Here is a 16,877-nt window from a genome sequence, read left to right on the forward strand (position 1 = left end):
GTGTACACAGACACAAAAATAAAAAAAAAAATAAAAAAAAAATAAAAAAAAAAATAAAAAAAAAATAAAAAAAAAAATAAAAAAAAAACACACATCATTGTAAAATCAATACATTCATCGTTTCACTCAGAATCTAAAATAGTTTTAGTAGAAACAGAATTCATACATACATTTTGAAATTTATTGTTTTAAAAATAAGATTTTGAAATTGAAATATTTTTTTTGCAAACCAAACATTTTGTATACAATTTAGAAATGTATTTTTATTCTTTTTTAAGTATAATATAATTTATAAAAATACAGCATAAGCACACTGTATTGGATTTGTTTTAATTTGACTTTTTATTATAAAATGTTTATCCATATTTATTTATTATACTCTTTATAATATACATAAAACATTTTTAGAAATTGGATCTAATAGACCCCCCTTCCCTAACGTCTATGCTCAATACGTTGGCAGCTGGGCATAGTTTTATGTACCTCCTTAGGTACCTACCTATATGTTTTTTTTTGTTTGCACTGTTGTATATAATTTAAACATTGTAATGTCACTATAGGTGCTGAGTTCAATAGGGAAAACTTACAATTGTATTTATTGGTCAAACGAAGACACGAAATAAGTACACGTTAATAATGATAGCTGTTAGGAATTGAAGTACGTGTATTACGTTTACGTAAATCGTATGTAGTGTGATCGTGATTGCATGTAATATTGTGACATATATCTATTAACATTTTTTGTATATTTTAAATTTTGATTGTTTTTATTTGTATTTTAAAATATAATATAGTGTCACACAGTGAATTGTTTTATGATTTCATTTTTAAGACAGTAGTAATAGTGGACACGAAATCAAAGCATTATTTCACATAGTTATTATAATATTATTATTATTATTATTATTATTATTTTATTTCCTGCGTGTTTTACATATTAATAAATAATACATAGCTTTTTTATATATAAAATAGCAATAAATAACTGATAGAAAATATATTTTAATTTTTAAAATAATACAAAATGTTTTTTTATTATTTGCCTGACATGAAATAGACATTTAGTTAGGTTAATAAATTAAACTAAATAAATATAACTAAATTTCTAGGTGGATAGTGAAATTGCATAAACATTAAATTCTTTGACTATAATATGTATGCCTAGGCATTTAATAAAATGCCTGATTTGACTATATGCCTACGACATATATATAATGGGAGATTCCATTATATATATATATCTTCTTAATCAGTACAGAGTACAATAGATTTTATGAATAACAAATACAATAGAATATTGTTGTTTTAAAATCGGATCTTGGAACACATTCTGTGGGTATCAAGGATGAATAAAACGAAAACCATTACGAGGGTTTTGATCCTTTATATAATTAACAACAAAAAGTGGTTCAACATTAATACTTTGTGGTTGATTTCAGGAAAAATAATGCGTTAATAGGAGCGCATAAATCGTAGATATGTGAAAAAAAAATTTTAAATTCATTAAAATTAAGACCTCTATATATAATATGTAAAGATAAATAGTCTCTCATAATTAATTTTTTGTATTTATAACTATTAAAACAGCTTACAATAAAATATATGATAATTACTGACCACCGAGTTATCTTCCTAGTATATTCACGAGAAAGGAATTTATTACTTAGTATATACAAAGTGCACTAAATAATATAAAAAATATACAGATAGAACGAAATGTTTTGAGTTTTTTAAATTCATTATGATGGATTAACATTCTCAATATACCTATACTCTTTATCATCGCCTACTATAAGAGTATTGTAACCACGATTTTTGAATTAAAAACCGACACAGAATTCGTACCTTGATAACCTGTCGTGTTCCTATTCATAATGTGTTTTTATCAAAAAACTTTTATTGCGGAAGTCAATCGTTTGAAAGATATAATGATGTGCCTACAACACAATAATGTAGAAAATATAAAAAAAAGTGAGTTTAAAACACACGTGTTGATAAATAATATTTAACATTTGAATAATTTTAGTTTCTCACACTCTGGCTGATTAAGTTGTACTTTATTTTATTTTTATATAAGTAAAAATATGAATGAATTTTGAAATGCTATTTTATTTTTTGGCGGGGGAGAGGATATGTTTTTGTCCAGAGCTTATTAACTTGAGGGGAAGCTCAGCCACTTAACTATTTAAGTTAAGTTGTCTTAAAGTTGGTATAAATTATTAAAATTATAAACTCACGATATATTGCCAACATTATAATATATATATAACCCATTACCTGAGGCCTGAGATGTTAAATATTTTTTGCGAAAACAACATAAAGGTATTGTTGCATTATTACCTATATCGGGCTATATGTACCGCATATTACAAATATATGTGACATTTAATCATTATTACTTTATTATATTATTTGTACGTAATCAATAGTCATAGTCATCGTTATATTTAAAACACAAAATCAAAATTTATAATTTTTGACTTAACTCGTCAATGACCTCATCTATCGTAGTTTTGAAATTCCGTTGACATGCAAATAAGGACAAACCCATTTAGTATATTTTCACTCTTACTAGATCGTTTATTACTGTATATTCAATATTTAATTACCTATTGTACATATTACACTATTTATAGTGTATACATTTAGAATGTTCCATGTTAATTCTTTCAGAATCAATATTAGCTGGCAGCCGAAGTGGCATAATTTCGTCATATATGTGAGGGGAGGGAGAATTGAAACATTTACCCCCAACAACCAAAAAAAAATTTGGTTTATATCAGAAAAACCTCTCAGTCCAACCATTGTGATCTGTATAATGTAAGTAGGGTACATTTATAAATGCATTTATACATAAAAATAAATAATTACCTACTATTTAATAGAGTTTTAAATGTACTTTTTCTAGTAGATACGTGGAATAATCTGCGTGGACGTAAAATACTCAAAATTTCGATCTTCAAAAAGTTATAATTTTGGAACTAAGTCCGACCAACAAATTCTGATTGCACCATATTGTACATAACTCGTTGAAATATTCGTATAACTTATAGGTTTTCGAAAAAAATTTCCAAAAATCGAGGCAAACTGCATTATTTCAATATATTTGTGCAATATTCAATTTTAAATAGTGATTCGTGTTTATTACGAAGTAATATTATCTTAGTTACAGCTACCATAGGGATTTGGGTTTTTATTTGTTGTTTACTTTCTATATAATATACTATATTAGTACCAATAAGTACATAAATATGGTTCTCCAGTTCAAAATAAAAGACAAGGGCCCCCAATTACGCCAGTGGGCAGTCGAGTAATAATTTTTATTTTTTTTGACATTCCTTGTCATTCGAAGTCCAATCATTTGAGCGCCAACTTCATAGGACTCATATTTTTTTCTGAATTATAAAAATGTCCTTTTATGAATAAAATATATCTTATTGGAATGCAAAATAATATTTATAAAAAAAATGAACACGGGCCATTAGTCATACACCCACGTGCCCATCAAATATACACAACTGATGGATCCAGGCACTTTCTTTGGGTGTATATTATTTTATGCACGAAACTAAACGAATAACATCACAGTTACCAGGCATATGAAAACTTTTAAGCATTTTGAAATCTTTACAAACGTAAGTACACTGCTACAAATGTTAAGTTCAATTAACGTGATGTTTGTGGAATAAGTTCGTACTAAAAGAATATTTTTTTTATTAAAATGTTCAAGATAGTTGTGTGTAGCATAATGTAGCAGAGCAGGAATATATGATTATTTAAATACACATTGCAGGCTCAATGTGTGTGTAGCACTCGGGTTGTGTGGAATAGTTATCTTTTAAATTAGAAAACATCTCTGCTGGTGAATAGTACCTTTATGTAATAATATGTTTCTTAGGGTTATTTCAATCTAATGATGTTGTACTTACGGTTTAAAGTTAAAAAGTAAATTTACCGAACACTGAAGTCTCGTTTCTTAATAATATGGAATTAAACTTTTAAAGTTGGCAAAATAATTTTTAAAATTTAAACTTTTATAATCTATGTGAAAAAAAGAATGCAAAAGAGCGGGGAAAAATAATTAGAAACATTTTTAATATATAGCTTATTTGCTTTAAAACTTGAACAGGTATTATTAGACTTTATTAACAAAACGGATCAAAATCAATAACACTCATCGTTTAAAGCACTAATCGGTAAATAATAATGTAGTCATAATATGCATACCTACATCGGGTTTTAAGTTGCACATTATTATAACGTCGTGGTGAACAAAACAATAATAATTATAATAATAATAATAATGTAATGTAATATAAATTATAATAATTACGTAAAACGCTATTCACGTGTACATAATTTTACAAATAATTACAATCGTAACACATTTTACGATATTATATATTAATGGTGGTTAAAATGGCGAACATTATTGCCGTGGTATTTGTATGCGAATATCGTGGAATAATATTATACTCGTTCTTAACGTAAACAGCTTTGACTTAGGCGACTTATGCAACATTCACTGGTATCACGATAACAGTGCAAGTCGACCAGACGAATGCATTTTACGAACTTAGTGCAATATGCAATCGAATTATATTTTTGTTTGCGGTATAAAATAGGGATCGACCTTTAGCGCATGTCTATTATAGCTGTATTTTATTAATACGATGAATAATATTGAATCGGCACATTGCTGTGTGCTAAATACATTAATACATTTATTATACCTACGGTGTTTTAGGTACCTATTTTGGTAGCAAATAGCTACGTGTTGTATTGTCTTTAATTTGTAACCATAACGCACGACTGTTTGTCATTTTAATGTTCTGGTTGCTAGAGTACTACTGACCCTGGCACCCGAAAATTTAAAATGGATACTTGAGTTACAAATTCAAAATTTGAGATTACGAACTATCACGAATTGGTTACTAATTTGTAAAAAAAATGTTTACTTTGCGGTGCCAGGATCAGTGACATATTCGACGGGTATCAATAAAATAAATAAAAAAAGTTTGAATAAAAAAAGATCCATACGGATATTTGTTATCTCTGAAAATGTTTAAGTAGATATCTATCTATTTATAGATAAACTATAATCATAAGGGTTAATATTATTTAAGGCAATACGCAGAGCTCTCTTGAATTTGCTGTTATAATTTTCAAAAATACTCATTTATTTTTTTTGACTTATTGACGTTAGGCACCGAATTCATTTATTCAGATAATATTCATATTTTATGAGACATACCTAATATACTATGTATAAACTCAATAGGTAAGGTACATACATTAACATAATATTTAGTTATATTAATACATTTTTATACGTGCCTTATCGATGTTAGAGGTGTATTTTTAATTTTTTTTCTTTTTTATTAGCACACTAATGATGACGAGAAAACAGCGTGTTATATCTCTAAGTACTTTGGTAATTTTTCGTCTCTTGTATAGCATTTTTATTCGTATTAAAATTGTATTCTATATTATACAGGGTGATGGGTAACGCGAGCATTCTCACTCAGTTGCAACTACAGTATTCAGCGACCTGGTAACAGACATTATAGGTAATATGGTGCCCTTCAGTTATTCTTAATTATTTTCATAATAATATGGTATTAAACATTGGTAAACTATTTAAAAAATAGTTCAAATAATTACCAAATTACTAATACTAAAAACAATTAGTGATAAACATTTACCAATCATATAAGTTTACATCTACTTTTATAAAAGATAATATTCCTTAATGATGGTTTTAGTGTCTTACATAAAATATAAAATAGATGTTATAACAGCTAAATTTAGCTGTAATTACAGTGAAATCCGGCCTAGTACTTAATAAGACGAAGTACCTTCATTGGAATATGTCTTTTAACTCTGTATTTCATGTTATTTTTGTATCTAGTATTATCTACCTATAGTAAATAAGCTTATTGTCCAACTTACACATGTAACACATTGCCTAATAAAAAAAGTAGGTACTTATTGTACTCTGATACCTAATTTGTACAAAGGAACGTAAAATGCTAATATTTTAGTATTAATTATTATTATTATTTTTATTTTATTTTATTTTTTTTAGCTTTTACGAGCCATTTAGCCTCTTAGCCGCCAAAACTACTTTCTTCAATCGCCCTCTATCATATGCCTGCTCCCAATCCACTCCAATATCTTCTTGATATTCCTTGACGCCCATCTTTTCCACGGTCTTCCCCTTGGTCTCTTTTCCTTCACCATATAATATTATGTCAATGCTCCTTTCGACATACTTCCATCGGCCCGCCATAGTATTAATTATTATAATATTATAAAATCATCATAGCCTCCATGGGTTCTATATCATTATAATACCTGAATATTATTATGGAATATTATTCTTAGAATTAGTAAATAATGTCCAACAATAATTCAGAAACTAGTCGTTAAAATTTTGATTTATACGTGTACATTGAAATTTCTAAAAAATTAATTAGATTAATAAAAAAATTGAAAAAAATAATTTGTGATAGATTCACAAATTTTTTTTTTAAATATTATAAGAACTAGATATTTGAAAAAATTGTGTTTAACTATCTATACTTAAAAATTCTAATAATGTAAATGCATATTATTATCAAACGAACAAAATGGGGGTGAGCATGCTTGATGAATTACTATGTGTGTACAATGTACATATATTTGTGTAATGTGTGTTGGAAATCTGTCGCTGTCGCTAAATTGTACGCTGGTTTCGGTCATTCACGTGATTTAATGTCAACAGAAAACAAAAAAAAATATATCAAAAGCACATCGCAGACACATGATTCATTACCAGCGGACGCCTAGTCGTGCGTGCGCGAGTATACAGTCCTTGCATCCCGAGAGGTAGGGAAAGTCTATAAGAAGCCGGTCATCGCGTCTACCTTCGCCAGTGTTATTACCACCGATAACCGTGATACATATTGTATTAAAATAATATAATATAATTAGATTATCAGTTATTAACGTCGTCTCCAGTCGAACACACGAACATTACACCATGGCTCGATCGTCGTCAACAAGTGTCACCATGAAAGTGAGTACCTATCCAATAAGAAATATAACAGACTAGGTTCATCGGTATTATTATTAGTACCTATATGTATCAAAATTTATAGTCTCAAATCGTTTCAATCATTAATTGTTTAAAATTTAAAATCGTTTCAAATAATATGTATATTTTTTAAATGTTTTTATACCATCAATGGCACGGACATAATAATATTACTACTTACTTTATGTACTTACTGCAGTAAATTAAAATGTCAAGTGGTTTTCTAATTCCGATGATTTAAAATCAATTCTTTTTCCTACCTACCCAAACGTACAGACGAGTTAAACACAATATCATACCTACTTGATTTTAATACTTGCGTGAGGATGTTCAATACGCACTTTTTACTATATCATTGGCAAGAAATGCTTCCGCTCGCACGAGGGCAATGAATCGACGTGCATGTTAAAAATAATAATAATACGCATAGACGAGTTATGATATAATAATGAACTAATCAAGGTCGTGGGCGTTTCATAATTCACGAGACGATGACCTCCACGCGAAAATCTTTTGTATGAAATATTTAGGTGACACTACCCAGGGTTATGAAATTCCGAAAGGACTGCGTGGAAACTGTATTTTACACTTTAAACAGTTGGTTGCCGTTATTTTAAGCTATCGAAAAACGGCTTTTAACAAATTAGGAATCGATCATTTCTTTATTTATAGTAACTGTACAAGAAAACGGTTTTATTAAACACCAGTTAAGTGTACCTATATTTCACGATTGAACCGTCGTCTCAATAGAAAAACAAAATACAAAGCTATTCTTCAAACAAAAAATATTCATTTTTCTTGTTTTCTGAAAAAAAAAAATGTTTTAAAATAATTTGAAAAACTAAAAAGATTATTGATAAGTGGAGTGAATTGACTGGTAGTGCCTTGCCAAACCGTTAAGTAGTGACTCCACTCATATAAATTTTAATGGCTACATAAATAAGAAAAGAACATTTGTTGAATATTTTGTAATTGTACATAAACATTTTAATAACAATTGATTCCACTAGTATTTTATAAAAAGTAGAATTCATCATGAAATAGGCATGCATTTGTTTTGTTCGTAAAAAAAAAAATAATATGATAATTTATTATCATTATAGTGTAGGTATAATTATTATATTATACAATTATTTTCAAAATCACAATAGTTAAATAGTATAATAATAGTAACGCTCTGATTTATATGACTTAGGTATTAAAAAACCAAAATATGTAAATATATGTGTACTAAAAAAATATCTCGAATTGTCGAAGTTAAATGTTCTACGGTTTGGACTTAACACAGATTTGTCCTAACTAAAATAATGCTCGAGTTCAACAGATGTAATAAATGTGAATACCATATTTACAATGTCCAAAGAAGTTACCTTGACCAACAATAATATACCATTTATTTCGCAATGGATATCTCTGATCAGTTTTAGGCAGTTTAATCCATTATTTTTATTTGAAATACTATGCATTGTTTTTGATATATTATTGATAATCGTTCGTCTGAGTCATAAAACTCAATAACCTAACCCATATCGACCATAAATTCGATTTCGTGACGGGTATTATTTTCTACACGTACTTTTTGAAACACGAAATCGACGAAAAATATACGATAAGTTTATTTAGTTGACAAATACTATCGTACATTATCAATACTGTGTAAATATGTAGGAAAAAATGGAATTATTGAGAAATATTGTGTAAAAATATTTATTATCAAGTATGGCTCATTTTTATTACAAAACCATTCGAAACGAATTTATCACTTGCCCAAATTAAATTATTTAATCACAGTAAAAATATGCATTTGCATACAAATCCGAACCCTAAATTAATGAGTGTTTTGTGTTAAAATAATCACCCTATATCATATTACCTGTTACGATCATATACCAGTTCGTAATATTTGCATAACCAAGTTTAAAATAAATTCTAAATAAAGTATCACGAAAATATTACATTAACAAACGTATGATAAAGGAATTTTTTATTTAATTTGTATAAAAAATTATTATAATTTAAACATTTATTGCATTTTTCACTATGTCTTAGAGTTTGGTACGATTTAAGAGGTATGTAATTGTCTGGAATTTCTAAAGACTTGCTGTATTTATGTTATCGTTAATGTGTTACTTCATTTAATTTTAAGCAGAGGCTTTGAGGCCTTGAGCAGAGGCTAATCGTTTAGGGTGTCAACTGCCTATAAGTGCTCATTCAATTATTTATCAATTAATACCTACATACAATTCAGATATTTTAATAGTGTTTTATAACTTTCTAAGATAACACGTAGGCTTTAATGTAACATCACAGAATAATTCTGTGGTAACATACTCGTTTGATTATGTTCAAATATATTATAAAGTATATCATAACATTATATTATTATATAATTATTTATATCCACCCATATATAATGTATGTAATATAATATATTTCCTATATTATGTATTTTATTAATAATTATACATCTGAGAGCTGCGGCCTAAGACACATAACTTCTATAGTATTATATAAGTGACTTTTTGAATTTTGATTTTGTCATAATATGTTTATCTGATTTCATATTATAAGCTCATTATTATCCATCATTTGGTTGAAAACAATAAATATTTACCTAATGTGATTAAATTTAAATATGATAAAATACCACCGTCTGAAATACACAAGAAAACCTCCTCAGATTATTTAGTTCAAAATAGTTCATAAAACATTTTGTTTGATCCATTAAACAATTTATTATGTACCCGTATTGACATCAGGCTAACCGGAGATTATCATGCTTTTAAGTTCAGGAGCAACAATTATCTTTCCCCGTAGTGTAAAATTAAGGAAAAAAGGTTTTTATTTAAATATCATACTCGTAAGAAGAAAGACAAAGCTGAACAATAATTGGATGTTTTTATTTCTGAAAATTTAAAAAAAAGGAACTTTTTAATAATAATTATTTGACTTGAAATGTCAATAACAAAAACTAAAAGATATACAGGTACAATTATCATAACATAATTTATTGTATCTTATCTATTAGTACCTATGGGCCAACAAATACCATAATAATAATTGCAATTTTGGTAGTAGTGTTTCATTGTCTAACTAAACCCTATGATGTTGTTGTTAAGAGGTGTAATTTAATTTAGATGTTTCTTGAGTGGTGCCTATTCATAGGTACTTGTATAGGAAATAATAATGTTGTTGTACACTATAGTTTTGAGGTGGGTGAATTTTCAATTAAAATTGTCGACGTCTTTGTCAAATTTTCTAAGTACTGGTTCTAAATGTGCATTTCACAGTAAGTCAGTAAACTTTCAATTCCGGTGGAAATATGATAATATTATGACGTTAACAACAGGATAACTTGATGAATTTGGGGTTCGAAAACGGCTACCCATAGTTGTAAGAGGCAATCTCCAGTCCTATACACCTATACTTGAGAGTCCCCTTTTGCCAATAACTATTGTAGTGTTAAACTTAGACTGATATTTGATCAACAGGACCGTTATTGTAATTTTAGATGTATTAAATTCACTGTCAAGCGAATTAACGAATTTATAACTGTCGATAACTTTCTAAACCATCTGTAAATAAATGTATTAAAATATTGCCATATTACAGTTTATCTTTCATTTCTTAATCTTATTATTACTGTGCATCTTATACGATAATTTATTATTTTAAAAATTAGATTCTCAGAATACACTATAATTATATGGTATATTATAAATATCAAAAAAACATATACATTAAAGTATATGTGTGAAGTACTTAAATCCGTCTTCCGCGATTCTAATTTTGGCCACAAGTTCGGCTTTGGATTCCCAAAAACTACAAAATACGAATAAAAATAAAATACTTTTTACGAAAAATGTGGTTTTAAAAACCATTTGTTTTAAATTGTATATAAATACCTATTATTTTATATGTTACCGGGGTCTGGGATTTGTATGGTAGCTTTAAAATACCATGTTAGTAGGAAAAATAATGTGTGAACAAAATATGTTAAGAAATATTATGTAATTATAATAATCAAATTTAAATATTTTATGTTTGACAAGTGGAAAATGAGTATTGCATTGAAAATTACTTCGAAATTATTACTGCAAAAAATTGAGTTTTTAATCAAAATTATGTATTACGTAAATAGCTGTTCTATCGACACAATGACATGTCAATGAGTATGTAATTTAGCCATGCAGGTAACAAAGTTCCATTACGATTTATCTTTAGTTTATCGTCTATTTTAAAAACGAAACAGGAAGTGTAATCATAAGACATACCTGCATTTTTTCATGGGTTTTTATCTAAAATATGCGTAAGAAAGAATTAATAGTTGAAATGAAATTAGAAATTATAAACTTTTTGAATATGTGTTTTGATAGTTTTGATATGTGTTAGATTATAAGTTGACTTTCGTTAATACAAATATAATACCATATTACAAAGTATTTGTAAAAAATACGCACCGTTCACATAATATTTCATATTATTATTAAACGTTTATGATATCGTGACCCTATAATAAACTGTACAATTTATATTTTATATATTATTAAAAAAAAAAATTGTGAACAGAATTTATTGATATGACGTCTTACTTATCTTGTACTTTTTTTTCATGTTTTATTCATTATGAAGAAACTTATGTCACGTTATTGACGTATTTATAATGAATATGATTTTATTAATAATGTTGTTACAACAATGTATTGTTTTTTGTACTTTGTTTAGAGTGAAAATCTTTGCCAAAACTTACCGATCGTTACGTATTCTAATTCGAATTACTCAATAAATCATAAATATTTATCGTTGAAAATAAGATAATTTATTTTGGGAAAACAACTTTGGGTTATGCGTGATTTCTTTTAAACTCTGCCTTGACAATTTTTGTTAATGTTTAGGGTTTGGCACTATCTCACGCATAAACGTGCCCTGCACACAGACACTAACGGTGGGGTTCCAGAGGTTATAAAAACTTACACAGGCCGGGTGAAGACACTTTTGCTGTTATTTTAAATTGAATTCCAATAAAAAATACGTCAAAAATAGGGGGAGAGAAAGTTGTCCCTTGATTTCACTCTTACTCGGTGGAATTATAAGTGAAAAAACTGTATTACCCACGTTATACCGATTTTTCCCCGGCGGGGCTGGTGGTTAAAGGTCTCGTCAATTTTACGGGTTGCGTCACAAAACAGGACCGATTTCATCTACTCGGCTGTCACCCGGGCAATTTTCATATCATAAATATTTTTTCCAACCGAATATTTTTGCGCCATAAATTGACTATATACCACTCCGGAGGGGTTGAAAATGCCGCCCACTAAATAAAGTTATTATGGCAGTTGTATATGTAGGTGTGTGATCTACGGCCGAGAATTAACATGGGCGCTATCATTGGAGTGTCCGTGACGTTTTTACATAAACGTACTCGAAAAATTCGCTGCCTGGTTGAATGATCCGAATAAAGTAGAGATAAATACGACCGATGAGTTTACGCGTACATTTTATACGAATTATATGAACTGCAGTAGCCGTGAACGATTAAATTGTAAACTTTTTTTTTTTATCGCCAATTTACTGTGTTCAATGTTCATCAACTACGGTGTGCGCTAGCACCTATATTATATAAAGTGATTATTTTTAAAATACAACGAGAATGAAACGGTCGTTTGGTTTTATATTTTATTTTAGCCATTCATTTTGAAAACAAATATAACACTGGAAATGGGTATATACAATTGTATCGATTATCAATAATTATAATATTATCACCATAATGTATCTGGTAGTCAGTATAGGTACCGGGAGAATTTACGGTTTATTTTTATTTTTTACTGTAGACATTTGACTATAATAAAATATTATTTTGAAGGGTTGATAAAATAAAAAGCCTTGTATTTCATTCTCTGCTCTATGGAGCGCGTGGAAGGTAAAGATAATCCTCAACGATCAAACCCTGCAGTGAACACATCGCATTGAGATTACATAGTATTACTATTATTATATATAATAAAGTTGGTTAAAGTTGGAAAACGGTTATAAAATAATATAATACTTGGCCAGCGGTACGATGAATTATTATATAGCACAAATCATAACAATTTGTAAATTTATTTGGATGACTTCCAAAGCCCATTGGCTGTGCTGGGGATATTTGTCGTTTCTATTCTGCGGAGAATAGTTTCAAATGTCAACATGTTGTTTTTAAGACTTCAGTGAGGAATTATAATTCTAAGAACGGTTAAGACATTTATCCTCGGCGTAGACGTTTTAACACGTCGGTACAATAATATAATTTAAAACAATACACAATAATCTGGGACAATAGCAATAAAAATGAAAACATTTCCTATACCGCAGTCTACCCAACGTTTATTTGTTTAATGTAATATTTTCGACGACTTACATACGTCCAAACAATATTATTATTATATATTATGTATCAATAATTATTATTTTTAACAAATTAAAAACGTTTTTCTCTCACAATAGGTTTTCGTAATGGCCGTATGCGTGTGCGCCGCTCTCGCCCGTCCGGAAGAAGCGAAAATGGAAAACAAACCGACTGTGGTCAAATCTGAGACCTTGGCAGCACCACTTCCGACGACCATAGTGAAACGAGCTACTCCTCAGGTGGTCTCTACCCAGAAAGACGCGTCACTCCCGAACGTCAGCGAAGACGTACTCGACAAGGCGCTCAGTGACAGGAGGTTCGTGCAAAGGCAACTCAAGTGCGCTACCGGCGAAGGACCGTGCGACCCCATCGGCCGAAAAATTAAAGGTCAGTGTAAACAATAATCACTCTAAATTATAATATACATAAATTATTATTACGTTATGGTCACAGATCGGACCTGAGTGTTTGGTTAGGATTAGGCAATTTTAATAGAATATTATGAGGTCAATATTTTCGATATTTTAATTAATAATTATACAAAGAACATTAGTTATATTATTTTTAATACTATCTTATTTATGGTAATGTCCTTTGAAAACTATAATAATATTTAAAACGATTCAAATTTGACACCATTGATTTGTGTTCGCCGCGCCAATGACAATAGGTTATTTGACGGACTATTGTTTTAGGTCGAGTGAGTTCTCTGTTTTCGTATATACTTGGTATGGTTTTATCTTTATCTTGAATATCTCATTGCATGGATATCCGCTTTCGAATGGTAAATTAAATATTGTACGATCCTCATAATGGTCACTTATATAACTGTCAGCTTATTGCGGGTAGAATGCTATTCGTATCAAATTTTAATACCAATTAAAATAACTTGAACATATATTTTGACGTGTCATGTGTGGTCAAGTAAAGAGCTTATACTTATTACTTGTAAGTTGAATAAACAACGTTTAATGTAATTACAAAAACAAAAATGATAACAAAGTAAAAAATATTATTTAAATAATCCGGGCACATTATCATGATAAATATGACACGTTTTCGGAAATATTTTATTCAAACACGTGGTAAATAGTTATATAATATTAAATTTCGTCGGTCCTTTTATTTATATTTTGAATTTTCTATTTTCCAGCTCATGCACCGTTAGTGTTGAGAGGAATGTGCGTCAAGTGTTCGCAGTCGGAAATCAAACAGATTCAACGTGTCATGTCACATATTCAGAAAAATTATCCCAAGGAGTACACTAAGATGCTGAAACAGTACCAGAGCGGTTTCTAATCACGTTGTGGCGTCCTATATTCCTGTTCATGACCAGTCCATCGCGGCCGTTTTTGGCATAATTTATGATAACATTATAATATACATACAACAACCGAACATTAAAAATGTTTAAGTTTCGCTCGTCTCGACGTACCTAACACGTACGGTCGTTGTTCTGATTATTATTTTTTAGTATTACCTACTTTAGTTTTATTGTTTTTTTTTTTTTTTTTATGTAAATAAACGACTGAACGTAATTTTAACCGCATACATTGATTGATTGTGTTGCTATGGTGCGCACTGTGGTCTGAGCCGTTATTAAAATGATATTATAATAACAAGCTCGGTATTAGCTGCAGTTTTTCGTTGATACTGAAACCACCCGTAGAAATCTATTATTATTATATAAACGTATTACTAGTTCCGTACACTTCACATTCACACCCTCTTCGCAATCGAATCAACCGAAAACCTTCGTCAAGTAGTTGTACATTATTATTATAATTCAGTACGACCAATTACGATTTTTCCCCCACAATATCAATACCCACCAATAGTTAATTTTATTTTTTCTCACTCCGATATTATAACCCTTTTGATTTTCTCGTCGCGCGTTCTAAGCCCAAAATTAATAATAATAATAATAATCAATAATTTAATACTGACGCATGTATCGTTGCATATAATAAAATATGTTCTAGTACCTACATAATACGTATATTATATTTGCACGTTATCCTATTGGCTAATTCAGTGGCGTTGCGAATTTTAAATTGTTCAGAGGCAGAGGCTAATATTTCACCCAACCTGAAGCGCACCAATAACCCGATAAAGGCATTCACTGTCATATTTGTAACTACCTGTAACTACCTAAATTATCACCCATTAGCCATTACACCCACCCACCACCCCTTAAGAAACTCAGAGGTAGTCGCCTCTCGATTATCCCATTTCGCAACGCTGCTGAGCACATATTACTACTGTACAGGTTACAATAATAATAATATACTGAAACATTAGGTACCAAAATTATGTTACTATAATACCGGGCTATCTTTTTCATTCCTGACGCATGCGCAATAGATTCATCGGGGCCGACCAAATCGGCTTCAAGCGCAAACTGCAAGCATAGCTCTAATCCAGTATATTATATTATCTAAGGTTGATCTGTTTCATTATCTATACTCAAAACTACCGAACCAATTGGTGGTATTACGGTATATACCGGTATTCCTGTATTACGGTATGTACCGGTATCCGATTTCAATACCGTCTACCCTAACCTACAAATTAGAAACAAATAGGTTACAATAACCTAACCTAACCTATACTGGTGCATAATAATAACTTGTAGGTTAGGGTAGACGGTATTGAAATCGGATACCGGTACATACCGTAATACAGGAATACCGGTATATACCGTAATACCACCAATTGGTTCGGTAGTTTTGAGTATAGATAATGAAACAGATCAACCTTAGATAATATAATATACTGGATTAGAGCTATGCTTGCAGTTTGCGCTTGAAGCCGATTTGGTCGGCCCCGATGAATCTATTGCGCATGCGTCAGGAATGAAAAAGATAGCCCGGTATTATAGTAACATAATTTTGGTACCTAATGTTTTGTGTATGTGAAGTGGTTTTGCAGCGCATGCTCAGTAGTGACTTCGGGGCCGATCAAATCGGCTTCAAAATTTTAAATCATAGCCCTTCCAGTATGTATTATATCAGAGATCAACAAACATTTATTTTTACATGTAATAAAAGAATAAGATAGGTATATATTATGTAACATTTATACAGTAATGTGACTTCTTCGAACGGGACTTGAACGGGACTTCGGTATTTCAGTATGATGCGGTATACTGTTAAAGCGGTGTTTGAGCAATAACTGGTGTACCGGTTAACCGGTATACCGATATAAGATGGTATACCGAAAAATCGTCAACACAAAATATGTGGGTGCTGCTGACAGCGTATAATTATTATCGTTGGTGATAATCTCTGAACGACGATCGTACACCGACGGTGTGATATTGCATCCAAAGTGGTATAGACACAGTGGTGGATTTAGGGGGGGGGGGGGTTGCTTGGGAGCTGAAGGGCCCACCGTTCGGCATATCGAACT

At 29.9% G+C, this 16,877-nt stretch overlaps 1 protein-coding gene across 1 annotated transcript; it reads left to right on the forward strand.

The window, feature by feature from the left end:
* Window positions 1-6,903: 6,903 nt before the first annotated feature.
* Window positions 6,904-15,005, forward strand: LOC132941495 (putative odorant-binding protein A10). Its single transcript, XM_061009581.1, has 3 exons — window positions 6,904-7,060; window positions 13,565-13,853; window positions 14,620-15,005. Exons 1-3 carry the CDS (start codon window positions 7,025-7,027, stop codon window positions 14,763-14,765), a joined length of 471 nt encoding a protein of 156 aa, XP_060865564.1. The 5' UTR covers window positions 6,904-7,024; the 3' UTR covers window positions 14,766-15,005.
* Window positions 15,006-16,877: the final 1,872 nt, after the last annotated feature.

Source organism: Metopolophium dirhodum, chromosome 3 (genome assembly GCF_019925205.1).
Source record: "Metopolophium dirhodum isolate CAU chromosome 3, ASM1992520v1, whole genome shotgun sequence".
Lineage (NCBI taxonomy): Eukaryota > Metazoa > Arthropoda > Insecta > Hemiptera > Aphididae > Metopolophium > Metopolophium dirhodum.

What these genes read in the sequence shown, in the direction of transcription:
- LOC132941495 (XM_061009581.1), top strand. Translation starts at nt 7,025, where the DNA reads ATGGCTCGATCGTCGTCAACAAGTGTCACCATGAAA. An exon ending in CAACAAGTGTCACCATGAAA is followed by an intron (nt 7,061 to 13,564) that starts GTGAGTACCTAT and finishes CTCTCACAATAG; the next exon opens with GTTTTCGTAATGGCCGTATG. An exon ending in CATCGGCCGAAAAATTAAAG is followed by an intron (nt 13,854 to 14,619) that starts GTCAGTGTAAAC and finishes TCTATTTTCCAG; the next exon opens with CTCATGCACCGTTAGTGTTG.